At 44.2% G+C, this 26681-nt stretch overlaps 1 protein-coding gene across 1 annotated transcript; it reads left to right on the top strand.

Annotated features, from left to right (window-relative positions):
* Positions 1-4903: 4903 nt before the first annotated feature.
* On the top strand, positions 4904-26681 carry dcn (decorin). Its single transcript, XM_061912174.1, has 8 exons — positions 4904-5086; positions 9988-10221; positions 13769-13881; positions 14423-14636; positions 14706-14819; positions 14885-14978; positions 19179-19317; positions 25970-26681. Exons 2-8 carry the CDS (start codon positions 10008-10010, stop codon positions 26168-26170), a joined length of 1089 nt encoding a protein of 362 aa, XP_061768158.1. The 5' UTR covers positions 4904-5086; positions 9988-10007; the 3' UTR covers positions 26171-26681.

Here is a 26681-nt window from a genome sequence, read left to right as displayed (position 1 = left end):
CCTCCCGGATGGCAGAGCTTCTCACCCTATCTCTAAGGGAGAGCCCCGCCACACGGCGGAGGAAACTCATTTCGGCCGCTTGTACCCGTGATCTTATCCTTTCGGTCATGACCCAAAGCTCATGACCATAGGTGAGGATGGGAACATAGATCGACCGGTAAATTGAGAGCTTTGCCTTCCGGCTCAGCTCCTTCTTCACCACAACGGATCGGTACAACGTCCGCATTACTGAAGACGCCGCACCGATCCGCCTGTCGATCTCACGATCCACTCTTCCCTCACTCGTGAACAAGACTCCTAGGTACTTGAACTCCTCCACTTGGGGCAGGGTCTCCTCCCCAACCCGGAGATGGCACTCCACCCTTTTCCGGGCGAGAACCATGGACTCGGACTTGGAGGTGCTGATTCTCATTCCGGTCGCTTCACACTCGGCTGCGAACCGATCCAGCGAGAGCTGAAGATCCCGGTCAGATGAAGCCATCAGGACCACATCATCTGCAAAAAGCAGAGACCTAATCCTGCGGTTACCAAACCGGAACCCCTCAACGCCTTGACTGCGCCTAGAAATTCTGTCCATAACAGTTATGAACAGAATCGGTGACAAAGGACAGCCTTGGCGGAGTCCAACCCTCACTGGAAATGTGTTCGACTTACTGCCGGCAATGCGGACCAAGCTCTGGCACTGATCGTACAGGGAGCGGACCGCCACAATAAGACAGTCCGATACCCCATACTCCCTGAGCACTCCCCACAGGACTTCCCTAGGGACACGGTCGAATACCTTCTCCAAGTCCACAAAGCACATGTAGACTGGTTGGGCAAACTCCCATGCACCCTCAAGAACCCTGCCGAGAGTATAGAGCTGGTCCGCAGTTCCACGACCAGGACGACTGCAAAAGCAAAACCTACAAATATGAATGTAACTATTAAATTTTGTTTCACTTTTCTTATGAACACTGAACCTGTTTTTTATAACATCAGAGCAGCTTGGCGTGCTTTTACAAAACAGTGTATAACACCACCGTGGTGGGCGTGGCCTGCGCACCTGCAGGGAAGCAGGGTGTGGCAGAGCCACCTTCGAGGTTGGCGACAGGTGAGTGGATGACACAGCTGAAAGCGTTCATCTAATCACCTGTCGTTCTGTTAACAGGCCGCAGTCGGGAGGCGGCGGCAGTGGAAGCTGGAGCCCACGCGAGAGACAACACAAAAGACACTTGCTGAAAAGCACAGAGAACTGTTGATTGTCAGAATAAATAAGAGTCAAACCTGATCAAGAGATGTCATTTCTCCAAGATCCATGGAACACGCACGAGGAGGGCAGGAAGCCTTCCACAACCACATGTTAGCGCTAATTGTTGTATTGTTATAATCAACTTATGACAAGTGGTTGTACCTCATTAACAAAAGCCTCTCAAACCTCTTGTCAGAAAGTCTATTCATCATTCAGTGCGGCTTTCAGGTTGCTCTCCATCTGTGCATACTGCATCTCCAGGTAGGACAAAAAGGATGTTCTGTGAGGCACGGCCGCCTTGATAGTATAGCGAGGATCTTGTTTATTATGGCACGAAACGAGGGCGAGTCAACTGTGCTTAAGGGCAGCATTTCCTCGACAACATACCGCCCGACCAACTTCTGTAACTCGAAATATTGACTGTATTTCCAACTTGAAAACTTTAATCTGACTACTGGTTTGGAAAAAGTAACACGTTACATTTGTCGTTAATGAAAAAAGACGTCATATTAGACTAACGCGTTACTATGTAAAGCGCCACCGGCATCAGTGATAATAGGGTTGATAGATAGATAGATAGATAGATAGATAGATAGATAGTACTTTATTTATTCCGTCAGGAGAGTTCCTTCAGGAAAATTACAATTTTCAGCACAATCCCATTCAAGATCAGACAAACATTACAGGGAGACAGAACAGGATCGCTGGCGGGTCTGCCGGCTTCCAGCGCCGCTTACAAAAAAGATGACATACAGGTAAACAAGGGGGGACGGGGGGGGGGATGGGATTAAAAATAGAAGATCCATCCATCCATTTTCTACCGCTTATTCCCTTTCGGGGTCGCGGGGGGCGCTGGCGCCTATCTCAGCTACAATTTGGCGGAAGGCAGGGTATACCCTGGACAAGTCGCCACCTCATCACAGGGCCAACACAGATAGACAGACAACATTCACACTCACATTCACACACTAGGGCCAATTTAGTGTTGCCAATCAACCTATCCCCAGGTGCATGTCTTTGGAAGTGGGAGGAAGCCGGAGTACCCGGAGGGAACCCACGCATTCACGGGGAGAACATGCAAACTCCACACAGAAAGATCCCGAGCCTGGATTTGAACCCAGGACTGCAGGAACTTCGTATTGTGAGGCAGACGCACTAACCCCTCTGCCACCGTGAAAATAAAATAAAAAAAAATCGGTCTTAGCCTAGGCCCTGGAGTGGGGGTGCAGACTGAGGCCAAGGGAAAAAAACAACAACTCATAGCCATGGTACACATCCCTCTTACATGTGTGTAAGAGGGAAACATCAAACATCAAAGAACACAGAGGACATTAAAGACATTAAAGCAGCAGATACAAGCAGACACTTCTACATACAGCTATGAATAAAAATAAAATAAACATATACACTGTGGTGGCCTCTGTGGTGTTCCACGCCATCGTCTGCTGGGGAGGAGGGAGCATGGCCAGAGACAGGAGCAGACCCAACAAAGCAACCAAGACAGCCGACTCCACTCTCGGCCAATGTCCAGTCCGCATGGATGAGCGAGGCTACGTCCAAGGTGACTGAGGTGTCCGACACCTGCTCACCCAGTCAAGACACCGCGAAGCCTCTCCGTCCCAGCGCTCAGTGCTAGCTCCGCAGCCCTGTCCCCCTCATCCGCATCTCCTCCAGTCCCTCCAAACAGACTCTGGTGTAGCAGAGACCCAGCAGCTGGTCTCCATGGCCAAAAGGCTCCCGGGAGGCAGATCCAGAAGTCCACAAAAAAAGCACCACAGAGGTCACGAAAGTGCCACCCCTTGTCACACAGTGCCAAAGGGTCCCGGACCAAAATGCAAAAAAATATAATAAGACATGAAAACAAGAGGGAAACACAAAAGGATGACACAAGAGCACAGAGCTCCTGCCTACAGCAGCCACTACAGCAGCGCCATCTTGGGAAAAAAACAAAAAAAAAACAAAACAAAACAAAAAAAAAACGGTATACTGGTGTTAGTATAGTACTGTGATACTAATTAATTATATTCCATACTATACCGCCTCTAAAAAGTACCAGTCCCCCACTACCCGCCATTAAAGGCCTACTGAAGTGAGATTTTCTTATTTAAACGGGGATAGCAGGTCCATTCTATGTGTCATACTTGATCATTTCGCGATATTGCCATATTTTTGCTGAAAGGATTTAGTAGAGAACATCCACGATAAAGTTCGCAACTTTCGGTGCTAAGAGAAATGCCCTGCCTCATCGCAGACGATGACGTCACACGTGTGATAGCTCCCCACATATTCACATTATTTTTAATGGGAGCCTCCAACAAAAAGTGCTATTCGGACCAAGAAAACGACAATTTCCCCATTAATTTGAGCGAGGATGAAAGATTCGTGTTTGAGGATATTGATAGCGACAGACTAGAAAAAAAAAAGATAAAAAAAAACAAGTAACGGATTCCGATGTTTTTAGACACATTTACTAGGATAATTCTGGGAAATCCCTTATCTTTCTATTGTGTTGCTAGTGTTTTAGTGAGTTAAATAGTACCTGATAGTCGGAAGGGTGTCTCGACGCGCAGTGTCTCAGGGGAGTCGACGGCAGAGGCTCAGCTTTACTCCGGTAAGAACGGACTTTTTAACCACAATTTTCTCACCGAAACCTGCTGGTTGACATTTGGTAGGGATCCATGTTGGCTTGACCGCGCTCTGATCCATAGGAATGTTTCAACTCCAGGAATTTTAAACAAGGAATCACCGTGTGTTTGTGTGGCTAAAGGCTAAAGCTTCCCAACTCCATCTTTCTACTATGACTTCTCCAATATTAATTGAACAAATTGCAAAGGATTCAGCAATACGGATTTCCAAAATACTGTGTAAGTATGCTGTTAAAGCAGACGACTTTTAGCTGTGTGTGTGTGCAGCGCTCATATTTCATAACAGCCCGTGACGTCACGCGTACGCATCATCATTACGCGACGTTTTCAAGAAAAAACTCCCGGGAAATTTCAAATTGTAATTTAGTAAACTAAAAAGGCCGTATTGGCATGTGTTGCAATGTTAATATTTCATCATTGATATATAAACTATCAGACTGTGTGGTGGGTAGTAGTGGGTTTCAGTAGGCCTTTAACTACTATCGAAAAGTACCGAAAAGTATCCAAATACATTACCAAAATCTTAGTACACTAGAGAGTATAACCAACAATGTCTGGTGCATGCTATAGTTGCTGTTCAGATTTAAAGATGAAAAAACAGAAATGTCAGTTTATTTTAGGAGCGTTACAACAAACAATTTGTTACAATTGTCCGTTGGACACTTTAACACTCATGGTTCGTGTTTATTGAGCTCAAGTGAACCGGACTGTTCTAGAGTTCGTCTCATCCCAAGTGGTCTCAGTCCGCTTGTTCGGAACTAGTGGAGCGAACCTATCAGAATTGGTTTAAAGCGAGCTGAAAGTGACAAGTGAGTGCAGCCTTCAGGATGAAGGTGGAGGAAGACGCTATCATTCCCAGATGTTGCAGAGCCTTCATGCCAGCTGAATCACTTCTCTACTCTCACTTTCTTCCCTTTTATTTCCAGCTGTTTTCCCCGCTAAGCTCCACCAATTGTTCCTCCTCCTCCTCCTCCTCCTCCTCCTCCTCCTCCTCTTGCCTTCCTTCCCTCTCTCTCTGCCGTCCTCTCTCTCTCCCCTCCCCTTGTTGTGACAGAGCACACCTGCTTGATCTCCACGCTGATCGACGCTCTCGAGTCCAATTATCCCAAAAGGCCCGAGGAGCCGCTCACTCGCCGCCTCGACTGGATATTTGGGAGTCCTTCCCCCGACTTTGCTCAACGCTCCTTCGCCTTGCTTCTGCTGGGAACAGGTTGGTTGGTTGCATCCTTCAACGTGTGCACAGGGTGATGGCGGGTGACAGGTTGGGGGCGGGGGGTGGTGGGGGGGGGGGGGCAGTTTGATAACTTGTGTTTTTTGATGATGTCATAATCTTTCATTTTGCTTGAGTTTGTATTTGTGTTGTTGTTGTCCACTTGGAATTCCGATCAGGAACCCAAATGGCTGCAAGCGAGTGAAAAGAGCCGGTAAAAGGGGGTGTGGTGGGGCCCCCGCCGACGCCAAAACCTCCATTTGGCCTTTCTAATGTGTTGCCTTTCATGGCAGCAGACCAAGTGAGCTGTTTTGACACTGCAAGGATTGATTGTTTGGATGGAACCCATATGGACCGTCCTGTTTTACTGCTCCAAAATGCTTGAATTCTCATTTTCTGTTTATATAAAGGAGAAACTAAACATTCCCAGTGGGGGGTAAAGTTCTTTTGTCTCTAAAACAACATGCAGGATGTCTTTTTGTTGATTCATCCCATTCTTAATCATCAAGACTCCTGAAGACGACGACTAAAACCAGGGACATTAAGAAGGGACAATAATTAAAGGTTGTCCAAAGTGCGGCCGGGGGGCCATTTGTTGTTCTAATTAAACCCAAAAAAGGAAAGACAGTGCAAAAGGGCACAATTTAACAAGAAAAAAAGTTATGGTTAAGTTAAAGTCAAAGTACCAATGATTGTCACACACACGCTCGGTGGGGTGAAATTATTCTCTGCATTTGACCCATCACCCTTGATCACCCGCTGGGAGGTGAGGGGAGCAGTGAGCAGCAGCGGTGGCCGCGCCCGGGAATCATTTTGGGTGATTTAACCCCCAATTCCAACCCTTGATGCTGAGTGTCAAGCAGGGAGGTAATGGGTCCCATTTTTTTATCTTTGTCTTTGGTATGACTCAAGACGTTGATGTTAACACCAAATAACACAAAGGTTTTGTTTGAAATATGTTCTCCTGAGAACTTTAGTCGACATTTATGACATACAACGATACCAAAAACAAAATGGTACACTATGAGGGACCCTGCTTTCCAGAAGGATATAGTATATATGAAATGTGTTTTTTAGACTTTTTAAGTTCGGACATCCCTGCCTTGATCATGTAATACCCCCCCCCCCCTCCCCCCTCCACTAGCCCCCAAGTGTCCTCCCCTCCCCCATCAAAAGACAGCCACTAACTCGTCACATCCTCTTTGCCAGCAGCCCAAAGAACAAAATACTTAATCAAAGTCAGCTGTGACGGAAATTCAGGCCAATCAGTTGTTAAACGCAAAAAAAAAGATGCGATGTCCAACAGTGCCAAGCAGATGTTTAACATTTAAACGATAAATGAATGGAAGGTTTGGAGTAGGGGAGGCCTCTTATGTTCAAGAACAATGCCAGTAAATGGACTTCAGCGCCACAGGTCTTTTTGCAAAAGCAATAGGCGGATGGAGAATATTTTCTGTACACTCCGAAGAAATGCACTGTTGGCTGAGACTTTGCATAGTTTCGGTCCAAATATCCAAAAAGACCCGCCCTCCCACACATTTTTTAATGGGCAGGTCATGGATGCGAGCACGTGGGAGGAGGACAGCGCTGTGTGATTTGTTTACCGAGCAGGTTAAAGGCGACACATGTTTTCAAAAGTTCCGCAGCCTTGGAAATATCTTAACCTTCGAGGGGGGACAATATGGCCGCCACTTGTTCCTTGGAGGAATCGTTGAGAGTGTAACTTGAAAGCTGAGAGAGTGACAAAGCCTACGGGAGGGAAAATGGCGCAACGCTCCTCTCTTGCGAGATCTGCTTCCTGTCTGGTAATCATTAGGAGAGCTGGGGCCGTATTGGGGGATGGGGTGGGGTGCAGCAACAAGGGATGAGGGGGGGCGGGAGGGTGGTGGGGTGGATGAAACAAGGCAGGAAGACAAGAAAAAAAGCACCACAAAGAACTTTTAACCAAAACTTCATGTGCTCTTTGCCCCAAAGAACAAAAACCTAAAAAAGACGGAAACGAATCATACAGCTTTTCTTCCTGTCACTCACACAGTGACCTGGGGAGTTGTTTCATATTTGTATGAAAAATGTAATTGGAAAACGTTCCTTATCTCATATTCCTGTGGTAACCAAAGATAATGACACTCCTAGCGCCCCCCACGGTTTGTTGTGAAAACGTTACCAAAGATCATGACATTAGTGGCGCCACCTATGGTTTGTGGGGAAAATGCTTACAAAGACATCAATCAATCAATCAATGTTTATTTATATAACCCTAAATCACAAGTGTCTCAAAGGGTTGTACAAACCACAACGACATCCTCGGTAGAGCCCACAAAGGGCAAGGAAAAACTCACCCCCCCCCCCCCCCCAAAGGACGGACGACACATGCTAGCATACACATAATAAAGATGAGACAAGACGGACGAATATGGACAATTAGTTGGCAAGTCCTGACATTTTGCTTGCCCAGATTCGACACAAATCTGCTTGGCAGTCCCTGAAAAGTGGGTACTGAATTTGGTACCGATTCGTCCAAACACCCTGAAGTACAGTGGGTGTAACCGAGCTGTGCGAGAAATTTCCAGTCAATCCCGCTGACACAGTTTAACCACAGCGCCACCATGTGTTGTATTTGTCAGAAACTGGCAACACATTAGGGGTGCATGCTTGGACACATTTCAACCCAAATGTGTGCGGCGGTTCATGAGTGGAAGTCTCACACAAACATACTGAAGCTCTGAAAACATGTGCATGTAAAAAAAACAAACAGGCAAATAAGTCCCTGAAGTACCTGCCTCACACGGCCTGCGCAGCTGCGAAATATTACAAGCCATTAAAGTCAGGAATGCCGTGAAAATTGATCACCAAAATATCCCAAAGTCTCCGAAAGGAAGACAAAACATCAACAAAGTAGATGTTTGGGGATCGGGGGGGCGGTAGGGACATTTTCCTGCGAGGGAGATGCAGATAAGAACAGCCGAGGCGTGTCGCAGCTCGCATTTTGACATGTGAGCTCCTTTCTTAATGGGGCCTGAGGAGTAACACTGAAGGCCCCTGAAGGTCATGCGTCCCTCAGGGTTGTCAGCGGGACTCAGGAGGTCGGCGAATGTGCGCCCCCCCCCGGCCACGGGTCAGGGCAGGCTGGAAGATGCGCTTCACTAACGAGCAGTGAAAGCTGTGCGCTCCTTGACTTTGTCGGAAACGCTTCAGACGTGCGCCAGATGTGTCTTGCAACTCAACAATCTGGCTGTAAGACGCTCAAAACAAACATTCTTCAGGCCCACCAAGTGTTTTGTTGCTTTTGCTGAATATAGGCTTTTAGCTGAGATAAGAGAGCTGGACGCAGCCAAGATGACTCAGCCTGAGAGTGGAACAACATGTCCTCTCAACATGATCGAATGGAGGAGACAAGGAGTCTTTGTTGAGACAAAGCTGCATCAAAGTCCAAACTGCATGCAGACATTAAGAGTTGCACACCAGCGAGTACCCATCACATTCCCTCCTGGATGGAAGTGGTTTGAGACTTGGACTCGGATTGTTTGTCAGAATCTGTGGTACTTTTGTGGACAAGTACTGTAATTACGCTTCTCAACCATTATCTCCGCAACTTCACGTAGCCTCTGCCGGCATTTGTAGGCGTCAAACTGAACAGGATTTACTGCACTCTAATAAACACAACAATACAAGACTTGCAACTTTTTTACATACTGTAATGGACTTTGTGTCACTCACAATATCCAGGTCGGGATTTCCTGGTTGAGGTCATTTGTTAACCGCTACGGTCCGTGCGCCCTTTCATTATGGCGTTAGCGAGCGGTTACAAGCATGGCGAGAAGATTGCTGGGTCTATGCACGACATCCCAGGTCAGAGAGTGTATGTGTCAACTGGCATCGACCGAAAAATGGGGAAGTAATGACGGTTTATTTGTCTTGTAGAAAAGCTCAATCCAACATAATAATACACACAGCTATTTGCTTATGTGTGATTCTACCACTAAACTGCTGCAGACAATAGAGTAAAAATTGTCATAAACCTCAACCCTACAGTGTGGCCTGTGCCAAAATTATTCTGACACATACGTCACATGGTGGCACTGTTACTAAACACCGTAAATAACATTGGGTTAAAATTTCTCACAAAGTGCCCTACACAATTTTAGGGTCTCCGGTTGAAAGACAAAAAGTCGGTTAACTTTGGCATATTTACGAGCTTAAAATTTGAGCAAGATTGGTCGAAAAACATGGGGAAGTAATGACACGAAACTTTTTTGCGGGGACATGGGTGGCACAAATCGAATGATTATCAAACTTTAAACATATCTGTAGTACATGGATGCTAGCAAGTTTTACAAATCATTTGTACCATAATCAATACGGTGCACAACTAAAATGTATGTTAATGTTACATTTTATATCCCTACGAGAATCAGTGTCCACCACAGTCGAAGTTTGTTGTTGGTTTCTTTCTTCTTTCAGCTACACATTTCAGAAAAAAGTAGTCCTGCTTTGTGCAACTCGCCAGGTCCAGCACCTGTTTTCTTCCGTTCTGCCCTGGGTTCGAAATTGGGTCCTCCGAATGAGAGTCATCCAGCACAAGCTCTTAAGGTGTCAGGGAGTGAGGTTTACTAACGTAAACGTATACGTACAGTATGTACCATTTACTGTTTATCCACTGCAGAGACGTGGGCTCTAACCTCAAAAGAGTGATGATCCCTAAAGGCGCTATTGTGCAATTTTACTGCTTAGTTACACGACAAGCTAGTTAGAAGTTTTCCAACCTCTGGAAAAAAAAGACCTTAAGGTTTAGCCTCCCACTTATCACCCTTGCCCTTTGAAGAAGTCCATCAACAACGTCCCGCTCGCGCCTCGTCATGCAGTTGACAACTTCCTTGAAGTTCTCCATCTTGTTCTTGCAGGCTCCCCCGCTAGCAGCACCATGAGGTCCGCCTGTCTCTCTCTGCTCCTGGTCACCGCCTGCTGGGCTCTGCCCTTCCGCCAGTCCGGCTTCATGGACTTCATGATGGAAGATGAACCTGGGTCGGCCCTGCCCGAAGAAACGAAAGACTTTGAAACGACTATGAGGCCTGAAGGACCCAAGTGTCCCTTCCGGTGCCAATGCCACCTGCGCGTAGTGCAGTGTTCTGACCTCGGTAAGCACAGAACAAGTGTTGTAATGTGAGCGTGAAGGCCTTGGTTGTGGACCGATCCACCCGAAACCCACAAGGGGGTTATGAGCATGATTAGTCTTATTGTGAAATCCCCCAAACACACCAATGTTGAAAAAACGCTCCGTTTTAATCCATCTGGAGGAAATTGCTTGGCTCAGAAATGGAACCCGTCCCAAATTTTATCAACTGTTTGTCATCTTGACATACAAAAATTACAAGATGCTAGAAAAGTCCCACATTCTGGTTCCATTTAATAAAAATAACGAACGCTTGATCCTAACTGAAAATATGCAAGCAGCTTTAATAGAGGTAAAACAATAAGCAAACATGTGGCATTCCACCGGCGCTCCCTGGAGATGGAGCTCCATTGCCTGCCACAAAAAACATTAAGCGCCGTCTCCCTACAGGTCCATTCCCGTGACAATATACACTACAGGTCCACTCCCGTGGCAACATACATACGATATGTAAACATTCCGTCCGCCCTCCACGGTAGCAGTCAGTTCAAATGGCACTTAGCAAGGGTTACGAAAACAGTGTGGCCACGTTGTCGTGGTGACAGTAACAACAGGAAGAGCCAATAAGCTCCACGGTGATGAGAAACATGTGAGCGGCACTGGTAAAAGAGCTGAACGACCCGCGTGGGTCACAGGTGCCGTTCAGTTTGTGACCGTTTGACGGGAAGTTAGTGGGATGACGCATCCGCCAATCGGGAACGGACCAACTGCAGTTTGCTGCTGATTACGAAAAGCCCATGACGTCATCTAATGCAAAAAGCCAACGCCCGCAGACGCGGTGTTTGACATGTGCTGTAAATGACTCGCTTTGCTATCACAACCGCTTGATTCATGGTGACTTGCACTGTGGGGGCCAGACACTTTTCTCTTATCCACTCCCTGAAGAACGTGTAAAACGCTGACTTGCTCTTAGCTTATTTATTTCTTAAGTTTCTTGTGTCATCTGCAGCCAAACTATAAACAGCAAGGCAAGCCAGACTACCATTATTGATGTTCTTTGCTCCATTTTTATAGTAAGAGACACTCCAATTCTTGCTTTTGAAGCTCACGGGGGAAAGCCTCCTTTTCAATACTGACATCGCCCCGAGCAAGATGAGATTGCCTTAGGTATACGCCCACCACTTTGTAAACAAGAAGGCTTCGCTGCACATCTTAAAATGTAGCCTGTTAGTGATGTCTCGCAACTGAAAAAAGTCACCCCTTGTTTTGGAAATGTTGGTTTTAGTAAGGCTCTGAACAGATAACATTTAAAAATGATACCGCGCAGTGGGAGAGTGGCTGTGCGCAACCCGAGGGTCACTGGTTCAAATCCCACCTAGTACCAACCTCGTCACGTCTGTTGTGTCCTGAGCAAGACACTTCGCCCTTGCTCCTGATGGGTGCTGGTTGGCGCCTTGCATGGCAGCTCCCTCCATCAGTGTGTGAATGTGTGTGTGAATGGGTAAATGTGGAAGTAGTGTCAAAAGCGCTTTGAGTACCTTGAAGGTAGAAAAGCGCTATACAAGAACAACCCATTTATTCATAAAAGGTTTAGAACAGATAATAATGACGCTTATTACCAATTATCTTTAACAGGACATTTATGAGTTTGAGATTGCGTTTTTCAGAGTCACGGTATTATTCAACACTGGGATCATTCTACCATACATGGGGCTTTGCCTGTTGTCAGTACCAGGAGAGTGCAGACCTACGCCAGGCCCTACCTCACAATAGTGAAAAGTCTTGAATCGAGACGATGAATGTGCCCATACATTTTTTAGTTATCCACAGTGAAATTAAATAAACAAAGTGAAGCCTCTTGCCTGTTATCCACTTTTGGTCTCTGTGGGTGGAGGCAGGGTTGCTTGCGTACATACACAGAAGCACAGTCTCCTGATGTAAATGTAAATTTTTAAATGTTTACATTTACCTTATAGTAAATGTAAGGGAACATAGTAAAAAATGGTCCCGGTCACCCCCAGAATGTAATGATATGTTTCTTTTCTTAATTTGCACATTTCCTGAAAGTTGAATGAAAATCCACCCTTAGCTTTTTGAGTTATGTACTGTAAAGTGGAATTACAGAAACAGAGGGGACACTATTGTCAGTAATACACAATTATTGTTTCTGCAGGGCCGTGAGCATACACACACAGAGAAGTGGAAGCTTGTAACGTAAACGTAAGGTACACTGTAAAGGAAAATAAAAGTGGAGATTTTGCGGTATCATTTTTCAATTTTCAGTAGAAAATGGCAGCTCAGTTGCCAGAATTTTATCTTAAACTGTACAATGGATTTTTCTCCGAAATATTGTAAATGGAAAAACGGTACCAATGCTTTTACGATTCAATTTTGGCGACTGAGCAACCAGTTTTTACCGTAAAATCATTAATTAGCATTAATGTAAATGGAAAAAAACTATCTTAAAACAATTTTAAACTATCTATAGCAGGGGTAGGGAACTTATGGCTCTAGAGCCATATGTGGCTCTTTTGATGACTGCATCTGGCTCTCAGATAAATCTTAGCTGACATTGCTTAACACGATAAGTAATGAATAATTCCGCTGGTAATCACAGTGTCAAAAATAACGTTCAAAACATAAAACATTCTCATGCTTTTTAATGCATTCTTCCGGTTTCTACCGCACGTGTTCAAGAAGTCGCATTAATGGTTAGAAGTATTTTATTTATTGTTAGTTAGCTTCAGAATAACAATGTTATTAAGAAGAATAAGAGACTTATTATACTCTAAAAATGTTTGTTTTACTTAAAAATGCACGCATTTAGTTGTATTCAGTCTTAAAAAAAATATTATATGGCTCTCACGGAAATACTTTTTAAATTATTTGGCTTGTATGGCTCTCTCAGCCAAAAAGGTTCCGGACCCTTGATCTATAGCAAGAAGGAAGAAAATGAACACTCTTGTCCGTAATTGGCCACTAGCATACACGCAAACAGTAGAAACATAAACGTAAGGTAACGTAGTAGAATGTATCTGGATCAGGTTCAAAAAAGTTTCATGAAAATCTGTCTATAACTAAATAACTAACTGACAAACCCCGGTGATTGCATAATATCTATACATCTGTGGTTTCCACCATGTTTATGCTTGCTTGGGAAAAAGGTCAGACATGAAAGCAAAATTAACTCATCCAAAAACGTCAAACTCTGTGACTCTCTTCAGACGAATGCAGGCAAAACCTCAGAAACAGCAACAGTTTATCCTGCGCCCCTTCTTCTGTAATGTAAACTCCCTGTTGCATGTTGCCGCATATCCCAAAAGGTCGTAACTGGCAGTTGTTGCTCCTTCAAAACACCTTTCCCCTGACGCTTTGGCGACGGTTGTGTCGTGCAACGCTAAAGCTCGATTTTAGTCGAGGTATGTCGCTCAGGAAATTGTTTTTCAGTCCCATTTCCTCCTCCTCAATGAATATATTTTATTACTTGGTCACCTTTGGATTGTCAGCATATTGCCAGCACATTGTGCCCACGGATTTCAGATTTTTTTCCCCTGTATTTCCTCGGTGGATAGGTCTGAAGGAAGTTCCCAAAGACATCCCTGACGACACCACCCTCCTAGACCTGCAGAACAACAAAATCACTGAGATCAAGGAAGACGACTTCAAGAACCTCAAGGGGCTGCACGTAAGACACCTTTCAATCCTCGTTCTCCAGGTGCACAGAAAAATTTTACACCTTCCGGCCTCGAGTGCAGATTTTGTCCTTGCAATAAATACCTTCCGTCTGATCGGCAAGATGTGCATACCTCGCATCGTCTCCCGTCTGTTTACACAAGCAGCCTTCTTCTGCAGATGTGGACTTGAACTCGCCTCTCTTTATTGACGACTGATAAGCTCCCGGTGTGTCACATGGACGGAAAAGTTTAGTGTGCCCTTGACGAAGGAATGGAAATTCCTGCTCAGCCTTTCAATGAAAAAGTCTCTTCTAAATGTTAAGAGAACCAAAATGGCTTACTGGTTTGTTTTGCAGGTAACAGTTTTGGAAAATAATGATTTTTTTTAATGATGTGTGAATACTTCGGCCCAGGGGTTCTGGTCTGGCATTGATTTATTGCCGGGAGTTATGCAACAGATCCCAATTACAACGATGATTGGAAACAGAGGAGTTCTTTCATTCTCCTGCATCACTTTCAGTAGATGATTCCTTTCTTTCCAATGTTTTCCAGGCTCTGATCCTGGTCAACAACAAGATCAGCAACATCCACGCCAAGGCCCTGAACCCTTTGACTAAGCTGCAGCGCCTCTACTTGTCCAAGAACATGCTGAAGGAGATGCCCGCCAACATGCCCAAGAGCCTGCAGGAGCTGCGCATCCACGAGAACGAGATCACCAAGATCAAGAAAGCCTCCTTCGAAGGAATGTCCCATGTCATCGTCATGGGTAGGAACACTCAGATATGCTATTTCTAGACACAGTTTTCTCCATGTTTTCCTTTAAAAATATTGTCAGAGCTCGGCTCCAATCCCCTGAAGAGCGCTGGAATCGACGCCGGAGCATTCGCCGACTTGAAAAGAGTCTCCTACATTCGTATTGCGGACACTAAGATCACCGATATCCCACAAGGTACCGTGGTTTGATCAGTACACTGGAGGAATATGCTTTGATCCAAATGGTCTTTTTTGGTACAGGTCTCCCGAGCTCGCTTTCTGAGCTCCACTTGGATGGAAACAAGATCTCCAAGATCACTGCTGAGAACCTTAAGGGCCTAAAACAACTGGCTAAGTATTAAAAAATATATTTTCTATTTAATTCACTAATACAAGTATATTTTCATAGTAGTAGTGACATAGAATAGTATACTACAATACAGTATAGTATAGTATACTGTATTATAGTATAGTATACAAAATAAAATAATATGGAATAGAGAACCAAAACTTAGGTGACTGATGAGGTCATGATTTTGAAGTGGTATTAACTTACTAACTAACTTAACTCTCAAAGTAAACTTGAAGTTATCTCTTTTTTTCTATTTGAAATCTTATAATTAGGGATGGTACTATTCACATTCAACCCAATTCGTAACACATCCTGAGACCTGGGAATCGATACTGTTAATTGATCGTAGAAATATATGGTACTTTTATGTGTGTTTATGTGGTTTAACAATTAAAAAAATAATAATCTAACATTTACCAGTGAGCTGATAAGTATAACTATGCCGTCCAGTTACTATATCTCGTTATCTTTCACCTCTGAGAACGCATTCACTTCAGTTTGTCTTAGGTGTGTTGCTATATCTTTGCCATCAAGTTGAATGTTTATCTTGTCTTTTGTTGTTTCCTACAAAGTATTTATATTATCCAACTATCTAAGTATCGAACTTATCAAACACCAACTTTTTGATTGTATCACAAGTATCTTAATTGGAGTTTTTATTATCAAATTTGGAGGTGTTGAAATCACCAAGTAAAATCGCCAATGATAATTATGTAAAATATGCCAAGGCAGCACCGTGGAACAGGAGTTAGTGCATGTGCGTCACAATACGAAGGTCTTGGGTTCAATCCCGGGCTCGGGATCTTTCCGTGTGGAGTTTGCATATTCTCCCCGTGACTGCGTTGAGGTGGCGACTTGTCCAGGGTTACCCCGCCTTCCGCCCAAATGCGGCTGAGATAGGCTCCAGCACCCCCCGCAACCCTAAACGGGACAAGCGGTATAAAATGGATGGATGGATGGATGGGGTATATGGCATATACAATATAAATTAGCACCAAGGTAGTGTATTTAAAAAAAAAATGGAGCCTCACTGTTGAGCGCTTTCTACAGGCCTGCTTGCTTTGTTGACATGGAAGGTTGTAACATCACCTAGAGGCCTATTTACCCACCAAGTTCTTTTGAGCTGGTTCTTTTTCTGCAACCAGAAGTGATGTCACATGCAACAAAGTTATCCAAATATGGTACCATTGGATTTTATGTTAATCGGTACCGAATTAGGTACCCATTCCTACATATATTTTTGTCCCAGAGCTGTCACCATGTTGAACTCTAACTTATAATAATAATAATTCAACCCTGTACAATATCCTGCTCTAATACCATCCATCCATCCATCCATCATCTTCCGCTTATCCGAGGTCGGGTCGCGGGGGCAGCAGCCTAAGCAGGGAAACCCAGACTTCCCTCTCCCCAGCCACTTCGTCTAGCTCTTCCCGGGGGATCCCGAGGCGTTCCCAGGCCAGCCGGGAGACATAGTCTTCCCAACGTGTCCTGGGTCTTCCCCGTGGCCTCCTACTAGCTGGACGTGCCCTAAACACATCCCTAGGGAGGCGTTCGGGTGGCATCCTGACCAGATGCCCGAACCACCTCATCTGGCTCCTCTCGATGTGGAGGAGCAGCGGCTTTACGTTGAGTTCCTCCCGGATGGCAGAGCTTCTCACCCTATCTCTAAGGGAGAGCCCCGCCACACGGTGGAGGAAACTCATTTCGGCCGCTTGTACCCGTGATCTTATCCTTTCGGTCATGACCCAAAGCTCATGACCATAGGTGAGGATGGGAACAGAGATCGACCGGTAAATTGAGAGCTTTGCCTTCCGGCTCAGCTCCTTCTTCACCACAACGGATCGATACAACGTCCGCATTACTGAAGACGCCGCTTACTTGTGGGATTGTGGAAATTACTAGTGTGGGGACAAAATAGAAAAAACAGAACAAAGGGCAGGATTTTTTTCGTTGTCTTCCCTCCATTTTGTCTTCACCATAAAAGACCTGCTCTAATACCCTACTGTGCAAAACCACCCTTCGAGTGCAATACGTCCGACACTGATTGTTATTTATTACTTCGGTACTCTTGTCTTGTTCTGTATATTGTACAGTATTTTGTATTTCTACAGTGTTTTGTATATTGTACCGGATTGCTTTTTATTTTTATTGGATAGTAGTCTGTTTGTTTCAATTGTTAGTTTTTCCTTTATTACCTCTTGTGTTTTTTATTTTACCCCAGATTTGTTCCCACAACCGCACCTTAAGTTGGAGTCTTTAATCTTGTTATCTGCAAATATAATATCAATAAAGTCTATTCTATTTTATATATTGAACTACCATGTGTATTGGCCGACCTCAGGCAACATTTCATTGTTGTCAGGGGTTCTTAAGATTAAAGATTTAAGTAACAGGACTGAAAGTAAGAGCAGTGATTTTTTTTAACATAGTTTTAACAAATTCAGTACATGTAAAAATAATAGCAGCTATTAGCATGTTGACACTGATCATGTTACATTAACATCTAAAAATAAACAAATATCTAAAGTTATAAAAATAATAATTTTGCTAACAATATTCTGTGTGGAGTTTGCATGTCCTCCCCGTGACTGCGTGGGTTCCCTTAGGGTACTCCGGCTTCCTTCCACCTCCAAAGACATGCACCTGGGGATAGGTTGCTTGGCAACACTAAATTGGTGTGAATGTGAGTGTGAGTGTGAGTGTACCCCGCCTTCCGCCCGATTGTAGATGAGATAGGCACCAGCGATCCCCACGAACCCAAAGGGAATAAGCAGTAGAAAATGGATGGATGGATGGATTTCTTTTGTTTACAGGCACTTCCTTTAAAATTATAGTCATCCTTTTCTAATCATTGCATCATCTGTAAATATTACATACGATAAGCAATGTGGTCTAAGACAGGGGTGCCCATTACGTCGATCGCGATCGACTGGTCGATCTCGGAGGGTGTGTCAGTCGATCTCAAGCCATCCATTAAAAAATATACATAAAAATGAGCAATCATCAATCATACCAAGACTTCACTTTCGTCAGTTGTTTGACATTTTCGGCACCCGAGGATCTTGTGAGATGACGCTGGCTGCTGCGAGCTCATATTTAAGAAAAAAATCACTAACAGGGCGGACGCAGAGAAACACATTTTATTTCTAGAGACTCCGTACCTACTGTCAAAACTCTAAAGACCGACTGCACAGTTCCTGTCTTCACCATAAAAGACCTGTTTCATCCTGCCTGTGCTAACAAAATAAGAGTCTCAGAAAGCTTGCAAGCTACGGAGTTTGATGCCAATGTATTTCTCCCCCGCCCTCAGCGACCGCTTTCTCACTTGCTTGCCCACCCGCACTCTCACTGACGTCACTCACCTGCTGCCAGACATTAAAGGGCCACACACATATGCTACTCTCATAACAAAGTGTTTAAAAACCAGTATGCAAGTTGGACAAATGAGATGCCAAATCCAACCACTTTCATGTGGTATTGGACAGAAAGGAGGACTTTTTTTTTCCTCCATTTGAAAATGCGGACGTTATCAACACCACTAATTCCAATCAATGCAAGTCATCAGAATCAAATACACCAACTTATATTCTTGTCTTCATGAAAGAAAGGAATCTATGTGTGTTAAACATGCTTGTATTATCATTAAACACCATTAACTTGTTAACAAAAATGTCTCTTTCATAAATAAATAAATATAAATTATAAATAGGAATGATGTAGATCTCCTCGACTTGGTCAATTGAAAAGTAGCTCGCCTGCCGAAAAAGTGTGAGCGCCCCTGGTCTAAGATATAAATGTTGAGTAATAGAAACACAATTATAGTGTAAAAATTTGCACTTTAATCTTGAGTTTAGACATCTAATCTATTTCAAACTTTTATATTTTGAAGTGTGACCACTTCTAATTATAAAATGGTCATATGGGTTCTGGAGACGTCATTTCTGACAAGACTGCTGCTTTTGTTGCGCTGGGTTTGGCAAAATACATAATTTCCACGTGTGTTTATTGCCTTGGATCCACACAATACTTGTGGGATTGTGGAAATTACTAGTGTGGGGACAAAATAGAAAAAACAGAACAAAGGGCAGGATTTTTTTCGTTGTCTTCCCTCCATTTTGTTTTTTTCCCCACAGCACTACAAACGTATTATAATACTAATAATAATGAGAGAACATGTGTTGTGATGGCTGTTCCCTGCAGGCTGGGTTTGAGCCACAACGAGATCAGCTCGGTGGAAAACGGCACGCTGGTGAACGTCCCCCACTTGCGCGAGCTTCATCTGGACAACAACGCTCTGACCAGCGTGCCCCCGGGCCTGCCTGACCACAAATACATCCAGGTAAGACTTGAAGTGCTTGTATTAGTGACAATCACAGTCAATTAGAAAAGAAGCTACACTGCAGGAGTTTACTCCAATGCAGTTTTTGACTCTGTAACAGGAGTTGTTTCGTAAGCTCATTAAGGAGTCAGCAGCTTTTTGCAAGTTGATGCTCTCGCTGGATCGGTTCGCAGCCGAGTGTGAAGCGACCGGAATGAGAATCAGCACCTCCAAGTCCGAGTCCATGGTTCTCGCCCGGAAAAGGGTGGAGTGCCATCTCCGGGTTGGGGAGGAGACCCTGCCCCAAGTGGAGGAGTTCAAGTACCTAGGAGTCTTGTTCACGAGTGAGGGAAGAGTGGATCGTGAGATCGACAGGCGGATCGGTGCGGCGTCTTCAGTAATGCGGACGTTGTACCGATCCGTTGTGGTGAAGAAGGAGCTGAGCCGGAAGGCAAAGCTCTCAATTTACCGGTCGATCTACGTTCCCATCCTCACCTATGGTCATGAGCTTTGGGTCATGACCGAAAGGATAAGATCACGGGTACAAGCGGCCGAAATGAGTTTCCTCCGCCGTGTGGCGGGGCTCTCCCTTAGAGATAGGGTGAGAAGCTCTGCCATCTGGGAGGAACTCAAAGTAAAGCCGCTGCTCCTTCACATCGAGAGGAGCCAGATGAGGTGGTTCGGGCATCTGGTCAGGATGCCACCCGAACGCCTCCCTAGGGAGGTGTTTAGGGCACGTCCAACCGGTAGGAGGCCACGGGGAAGACCCAGGACACGTTGGGAAGACTATGTCTCCCGGCTGGCCTGGGAACGCCTCGGGATCCCCCGGGAAGAGCTAGACGAAGTGGCTGGGGAGAGGGAAGTCTGGGTTTCCCTGCTTGGGCTGTTGCCCCCGCGACCCGACCTCGGATAAGCGGAAGATGATGGATGGATGGATGCTTGCTCTAATTAGCTGAGCTGAGAGTCATGGACTATTGATTGCTCTCGTTGGACATTAAGTGAGTGTTTTAAGACTTGATCAGAATTCCTTATATATATGTAGAGGGATTGGTGCGACGGTGTAAAAACAATCAGTCGATTTTACGGTAAAAAAAATTGTATCAAAACTGGAAACACTTTTACCGTAAAATGTACGAAAGTTTTTAAAGCAAATTACTGTAAACTTAAAAATGGTACCACTGTTGGGGGGGGGGGGGGACGGCGTGGCAAAGTTGGTAGAGTGGCTGTACCAGCAATCGGAGGGTTACTGGTTCAAACCCCACCTTCCACCATCCTAGTCACGTCCATTGTGTCCTTGGGCAAGACACTTCACCCTTGCTCCTGATGGGTCCAGGTGAGCGCCTTGCATGGCAGTGTCACGCCAAATTTCTTACCCCCATTTACTTCCGGGGTCATGTTTCCTCTTACGTCACACATGTTTCCGACTGCCCGTCGCTGGAAGGATACTTCGCTGCTGGAATCTGAAGAAATCGATTAACACGATAAAAAAAATTCTCTCTTCCTTCTCATTTCTCATTTGCAAATATTGTTCTGTGTAGTTTTGTTACTTAAGGATAAAACTATTTTCATTGTTAAAACGTATTCATATTTTGTTTTGTGTTTTGCCTCTCACATCTTGCTAGCTAGCTAGATACTTTGGTTGTAGCTACCTCGCAAATATTTTTTAACAATTGACTAATAGATTTGTTGACTGGATCGTGTTAGCTTATCGATAAGCTAATCAATAGTACATTTTCAGAAGGATTTTATTGTCCAAGTCTCCTGAAAATGGTGGTGTCACTGAATGACATTTTTCTAAAAAAAAAAAAAAAAAAAATTTACAAACACAAGCTATGGGAAGACATAAGAGGAAATGTGAGGAAACGTGACCCCGGAAGTAAATTGGGGGGGGGAGGTTTTTGTAGCGGGGAAGAAATTTGGCGTGACAGCAGCTACTGCCGTCAGTGTGTGAATGGGTGAATGTGGAAATACTGTCATAGCGCTTTGGGCTCCATAAAAAAGGGTAGAAAAGCGCTATACAAGTACAACCCATTTACGATTTGTCTGCGACGAGGTGGCGACTTGTCCAGGGTGTACACCGCCTTCCGCCCGATTGTAGCTGATATTGGCACTAGCGCCCCCCGCGACCCCAAACGGAATAAGCGGTAGAAAATGGATGGATAGATGGTACCACTGTTATTTTTACAGTAAAATTAAGGTGACTGAGCAGCCAGTTTATTACCATAAAATAGATGATGGTTGTTTTTACAATGTATTAATGTAAACTAGTGCTGTCAAAAACGTGTTAACTTATGGGGTTAATAACGGAAAATGATCGCATCAATCATGTGCTGGTATATACGCAGATTAATACCGCAGTCCTTTACTTTAAGCACGGATAGCTACCTGAAAAGCGGCATGGTTATAATACGGACAGTGATCAGGTTAATACTACGTCAGTGCAAATATCGGTGAGGAGACTCCGATTGTTGTGCTCGCTGGCCAATTTTACTTATAAATACCCCCTGACTAGACTTTAGATAAAAATGTTACCAAGTATTTAGAGAAATAACCAATGTGCATTCAAGTAAACCATTTTTTATAATCGTAGATTACATTTTGACAATAAATTGCATTTGTGTCCAAATATCGGGGACTTTTTTAAGTTAATTTGAACTTCGTAAAGAAGTACCACAGCAACCTGTAATTAATCATGATTAATCAAACTTCAAAAATGTTAATATATTTTAAGTCTAAGATACATTTTGGACAACTGTAAACTGAGAAACGGTATGGCTGTTATTTTTAGGGTAAAATTCTGGCGAGTAAGCTGCCAGTTTTTTACCGTAAAATCTACTGACTATTTACAGGGTAGCATTTTTTAAATTCTTAACCTGCTTGTTTGTGGATCCTAGATTTTTAAACTGAAAGATTGCAATTTTTCAAAGATTTTTCCCTCCTATCTTATTTTAGTTTCTCGAAACTTTTGTCTTATTCTGAATAGCCAATGTTGACGGGCGTCTCACGGGTGTATTGGAAGTGTGATGACCAAAATCTAGCCTTGTTGCAGGAATTTGAATTTTTTTTGTAAACTCGTCTTTGCTTTTATACAAATTAACTTCGATATGTTATGCATTTTGAACACATTTGACATATCCACTGTGACTCTGCGCTTGTCCAACGTAATAGTCAACATACCAATCAATCAATCAATCAATGTTTATTTATATAGCCCCAAATCACAAATGTCTCAAAGGACTGCACAAATCATTACGACTACAACATCATCGGAAGAACCCACAAAAGGGCAAGGAAAACTCACACCCAGTGGGCAGGGAGAATTCACATCCAGTGGGACGCCAGTGACAATGCTGACTATGAGAAACCTTGGAGAGGACCTCAGATGTGGGCAACCCCCCCCCCCTCTAGGGGACCGAAAGCAATGGATGTCGAGCGGGTCTAACATGATACTGTGAAAGTTCAATCCATAGTGGCTCCAACACAGCCGCGAGAGTTCAGTTCAAGCGGATCCAAGACAGCAGCGAGAGTGTCTGCCCTGAGATCGATAGGTTGTTAGTTCAAACCCACGCCGAGTCATACCAAAGAATTGGGGGTTGAATCACCAAAAATGATTCCTGGGCGTGGCCACCACTGCTGCTCACTGCGTCCCTCACTTTATTAGGGGGTGAACAAGGGGATGGGTCAAATGCAGAGCACACATTTCACCACACTTAGTGTGTGTGACAATCATGGGTACTTTAACATCACGACGTCACATTACGGAGCGAGACATAAACATTAGTAACACTAGCACAGCAATGTGAGCTACATTCTAACATGAGTTTTTAACAGCATCATCATGTTAGGTTAGCCGGCTCATTGAAAAAGTAGAAAACCATCAAACCCCGAGCTCTCACGTCTGTATCTGACTGGCAAATAATTAGCAGAGGGTCATTATTATTGTTGTAAGGTAATCATTGCAATTAGTTTGTTCGCAAAATAACTCCAAAAGTTATGGATTTTCATGAAAATGTCAAAAATAGGAAAAGGAACAAGTGATTGGATTTAGGGGGCTGATCGGCATCATTCCATCTACCTCACCATACGTATACATTTCTGTGTACGAGTGTGTGTGTTAGTGGCCCCGCAGAGACAAACGATAATAGATGACTGACACAAATGTTCACTTTTTTTTTCATTCCGCTATATTGAGCTTATAGGGTTATGGCCGAATTTTGATGCAACTTTTGTGAAATGTCAACGTTGGGATACGGAACAAGTGATTCGATTTTGGGGCCTGATCTGGATAATTTATACTACGTTACCTTACTTTTATGAGCTTCAGTTTCTGTGTGTATGCTTAGGGCACCGGCTCCACCCACACAAAGACAGTAGATTGCTAACAAGAGGCTTCACTCTGTGTCTTTCATTCAAATTGATTTGATATGAGTAATACGTTATTTATTAAAATCTAATTATAAATGTACTTGAACCTTGTTTTTGTTGGGTGTGTATTTTATACACACCTCAGGCTCCCATCCCCAAATGTAATTATATGATCACCAAAAGTAATACAGTAAACCCTCATTTATCGCTGTTAATTGGTTCCGGTCCACGGCCATGGTCAATTAATTTCCTCTAAATATTTTCATAGGTAGAGCATAAAAAAAGCACAATTCTCACTCGGCTGCAGTCAGCCCTATGGCCTCTAGCGTGAGTAGAGTAGCAAGTCATTTTCAAGACTGAAATGGGCCACGAACAAAGTTTTTGTTTAGCGCAGTGCTTATATGGGGTGGGGGGGACTTAAAGTAGCATCTTTTTTCATTCTGAACAATATACAAGCCTACAACTAGGTGGCAGCACTGTTTGAATTATACACAGGCTCAACCAGGAAATATGTCCAAGTATATGATTGCCCCTTATTGGTCGTGAATGTGAATGGGTGAATGTGACGTGTAATGTAAAGCGCTTTGGGCATTGTGCTGGTATAGTAAAGCGTTACATAAATACGGACCATTTCACTAATACATGCTTGCATACATGAAATATTATCCTTTAAAGGCCTACTGAAACCCACTACTACCGACCACGCAGTCTGATAGTTTATACATCAATGATGAAATATTAACATTGCAACACATGCCAATACGGCCGGTTTAGTTTACTAAATTACAATGTTAAATTTCCCGCGGAGTTTCTTGTTGAAAACGTCGCGGAATGATGACGCGTGTTTGTGACATTATTGGTTGGAGGGGACAATTTATCCCAGCACCACTCACGGCCAAAAGTCGTCTGATTTAATCGCATAATTACATAGTATTCTGGACATCCGTGTTGCTGAATCTTTTGCAATTTGTTCAATAAATAATGGAGACTATAAAGAAGAATGCTGTTGGTGGAAAGCGGTGGATTGCAGCTGTCTTTAGCAACCGAGACACAGCCGGTGTTTCTTTGTTTGTTGTGAAGCTTTAACACAGAGCGGTCAAGCGAACATGTTTCTCTACGGCGTGGCGCAGTGGGAGAGTGGCCGAGCGCAACCCGAGGGTCACTGGTTCAAATCCCACCTAGAACCAACCTCGTCACGTCCGTTGTGTCCTGAGCAAGACACTTCACCCTTGCTCCTGATGGGTGCTGGTTGGCGCCTTGCATGGCAGCTCCCTCCATCAGTGTGTGAATGTGTGTGTGAATGGGTAAATGTGGAAGTAGTGTCAAAGCGCTTTGAGTACCTTGAAGGTAGAAAAGCGCTATACAAGTACAACCCATTTATTTATTTACGTCAACCAGCATGTTTTTGGATGGGAAAATTGTGATATTAAGTCGGCTCTTACCGGAGACATCAGTGGATTACTGGACCTCCTCCTGCAGCAGCTGTCAAAAAAGGCAGCTGTGAGCCTGGCTCCTCCATGGCTTCCATCAAAGACACTGGCGTTCACCGCAGCCATCAGACCTTGAGGTATGACTTTACAATCTCACTAAAACACTATTAAAACAATAAGCAGATAAGGGATCTTCCAGAATTATCCTAGTAAATGTGTCCAATAACATCTGAAACGCTCACACTGCTGCCGCACGGAGCCGTTAATTTTTCTTTTTTTTGTGCTCCACTTTAACTTTACTTATCCACAAATCTTTCATCCTCGCTAAAATCAATGGGGAAATCGTCGCTTTCTCAGTCTGAATAGCTTTTGCTGCTGGTGGCTATGATTATAAACAACGTGAGGATGTGAGGAGCCCTCACACCGGTGACGCACATCTTTGCTAGTTCCGGTAAAGGCAAGGCTTTTTTATTAGCGACCAGAAGTTGTGAACTTTATCGTCGATGTTCTCTACTAAATCATTTCAGCAAAAATTTGGCAATATCGCGAAATAATCAAGTATGACACTTAGAATGGACCTGCCAACCCCGTTTAAATAAGAAAATCTCATTTTAGTAGGCCTTTAAAGTTTTATAAACATAAGACCGGTATTTATTTTATCTTGGGCGAGAGAAGGTTCTCAATCATATTTCCATTTATAAAAAAATATGTCCCCAAGAGGGGCCATGCCTGACAAAAGATTATTGATAAGCACTGGTTTAGGGCCACAAAAATATATGCAAAATGTGTATGTGGACAACCTGGAACTCCTGTCGGGATGAAATCCATGCACTGACTTACTCTGGTGGTTCCCATGAATTGAATCCTCTCCTGCCTAGGTGGTCTACCTCCATGTCAACAAGATCAACGCGGTGGGCACAGAGGACTTCTGCCCCCCAGGCTTCAACACCAAGAAGGCCATGTACTCGGGAATCAGCCTCTTCAGCAACCCTGTGCCTTACTGGGAAGTCCAGCCCATCACCTTCCGCTGCGTCTTCGACCGCTCCGCCATCCAGCTGGGCAACTACAGGAAGAAGTAGAGCGACCACACCCCCCACCGCCCCACCTCAGACCCCGTCATCCACCTCCAACCCCATCATTGAGGAAGTGTGCCTTTTGTAAATGAGCGTGTGAATGCGTGCATGTTTGACCACCGTCACCCTCCCCCACACACACCAACTCTCTCATAGTGGACATGGACCTCAAGCACATGTTTTTTTTTTTTGTTTTCAATTCTAAAAACACCGTTATTTAGCTTGGCTTGGTCGGTAGCGAACGCGGCTCGCATGAAACACAAAGTAGAGCCGCAGTATATTCTCACGTTCATACGGTAGCGCAGTTAATCACGGACACATTCCACTGTCTTTTTTTTTTGGACCAGTTGTAAACGGGGCCTGTGGAGCAGGCAGCACACCTGTACCGATCATTCCTGCGTGACAGCATCCAGAATGTGGACAAAATAGTCTGTTTGTGCCGAATGAACGCAACCGTGACTTCATCACGTCTGTTGCGCTTGCTTCCAAATTTAGAATAAACTATATATGTTTTAAA

Source organism: Nerophis ophidion, linkage group LG10, assembly GCF_033978795.1.
Source record: "Nerophis ophidion isolate RoL-2023_Sa linkage group LG10, RoL_Noph_v1.0, whole genome shotgun sequence".
Lineage (NCBI taxonomy): Eukaryota > Metazoa > Chordata > Actinopteri > Syngnathiformes > Syngnathidae > Nerophis > Nerophis ophidion.
The sequence above is the reverse complement of the archived record's forward strand: the minus strand, read 5'-3'. Positions and strand labels throughout refer to the sequence as shown.

What these genes read in the sequence shown, in the direction of transcription:
- dcn (XM_061912174.1), top strand. Translation starts at nt 10,008, where the DNA reads ATGAGGTCCGCCTGTCTCTCTCTGCTCCTGGTCACCGCCTGCTGGGCT. An exon ending in AGAACCTCAAGGGGCTGCAC is followed by an intron (nt 13,882 to 14,422) that starts GTAAGACACCTT and finishes AATGTTTTCCAG; the next exon opens with GCTCTGATCCTGGTCAACAA. An exon ending in GTCCCATGTCATCGTCATGG is followed by an intron (nt 14,637 to 14,705) that starts GTAGGAACACTC and finishes AAATATTGTCAG; the next exon opens with AGCTCGGCTCCAATCCCCTG.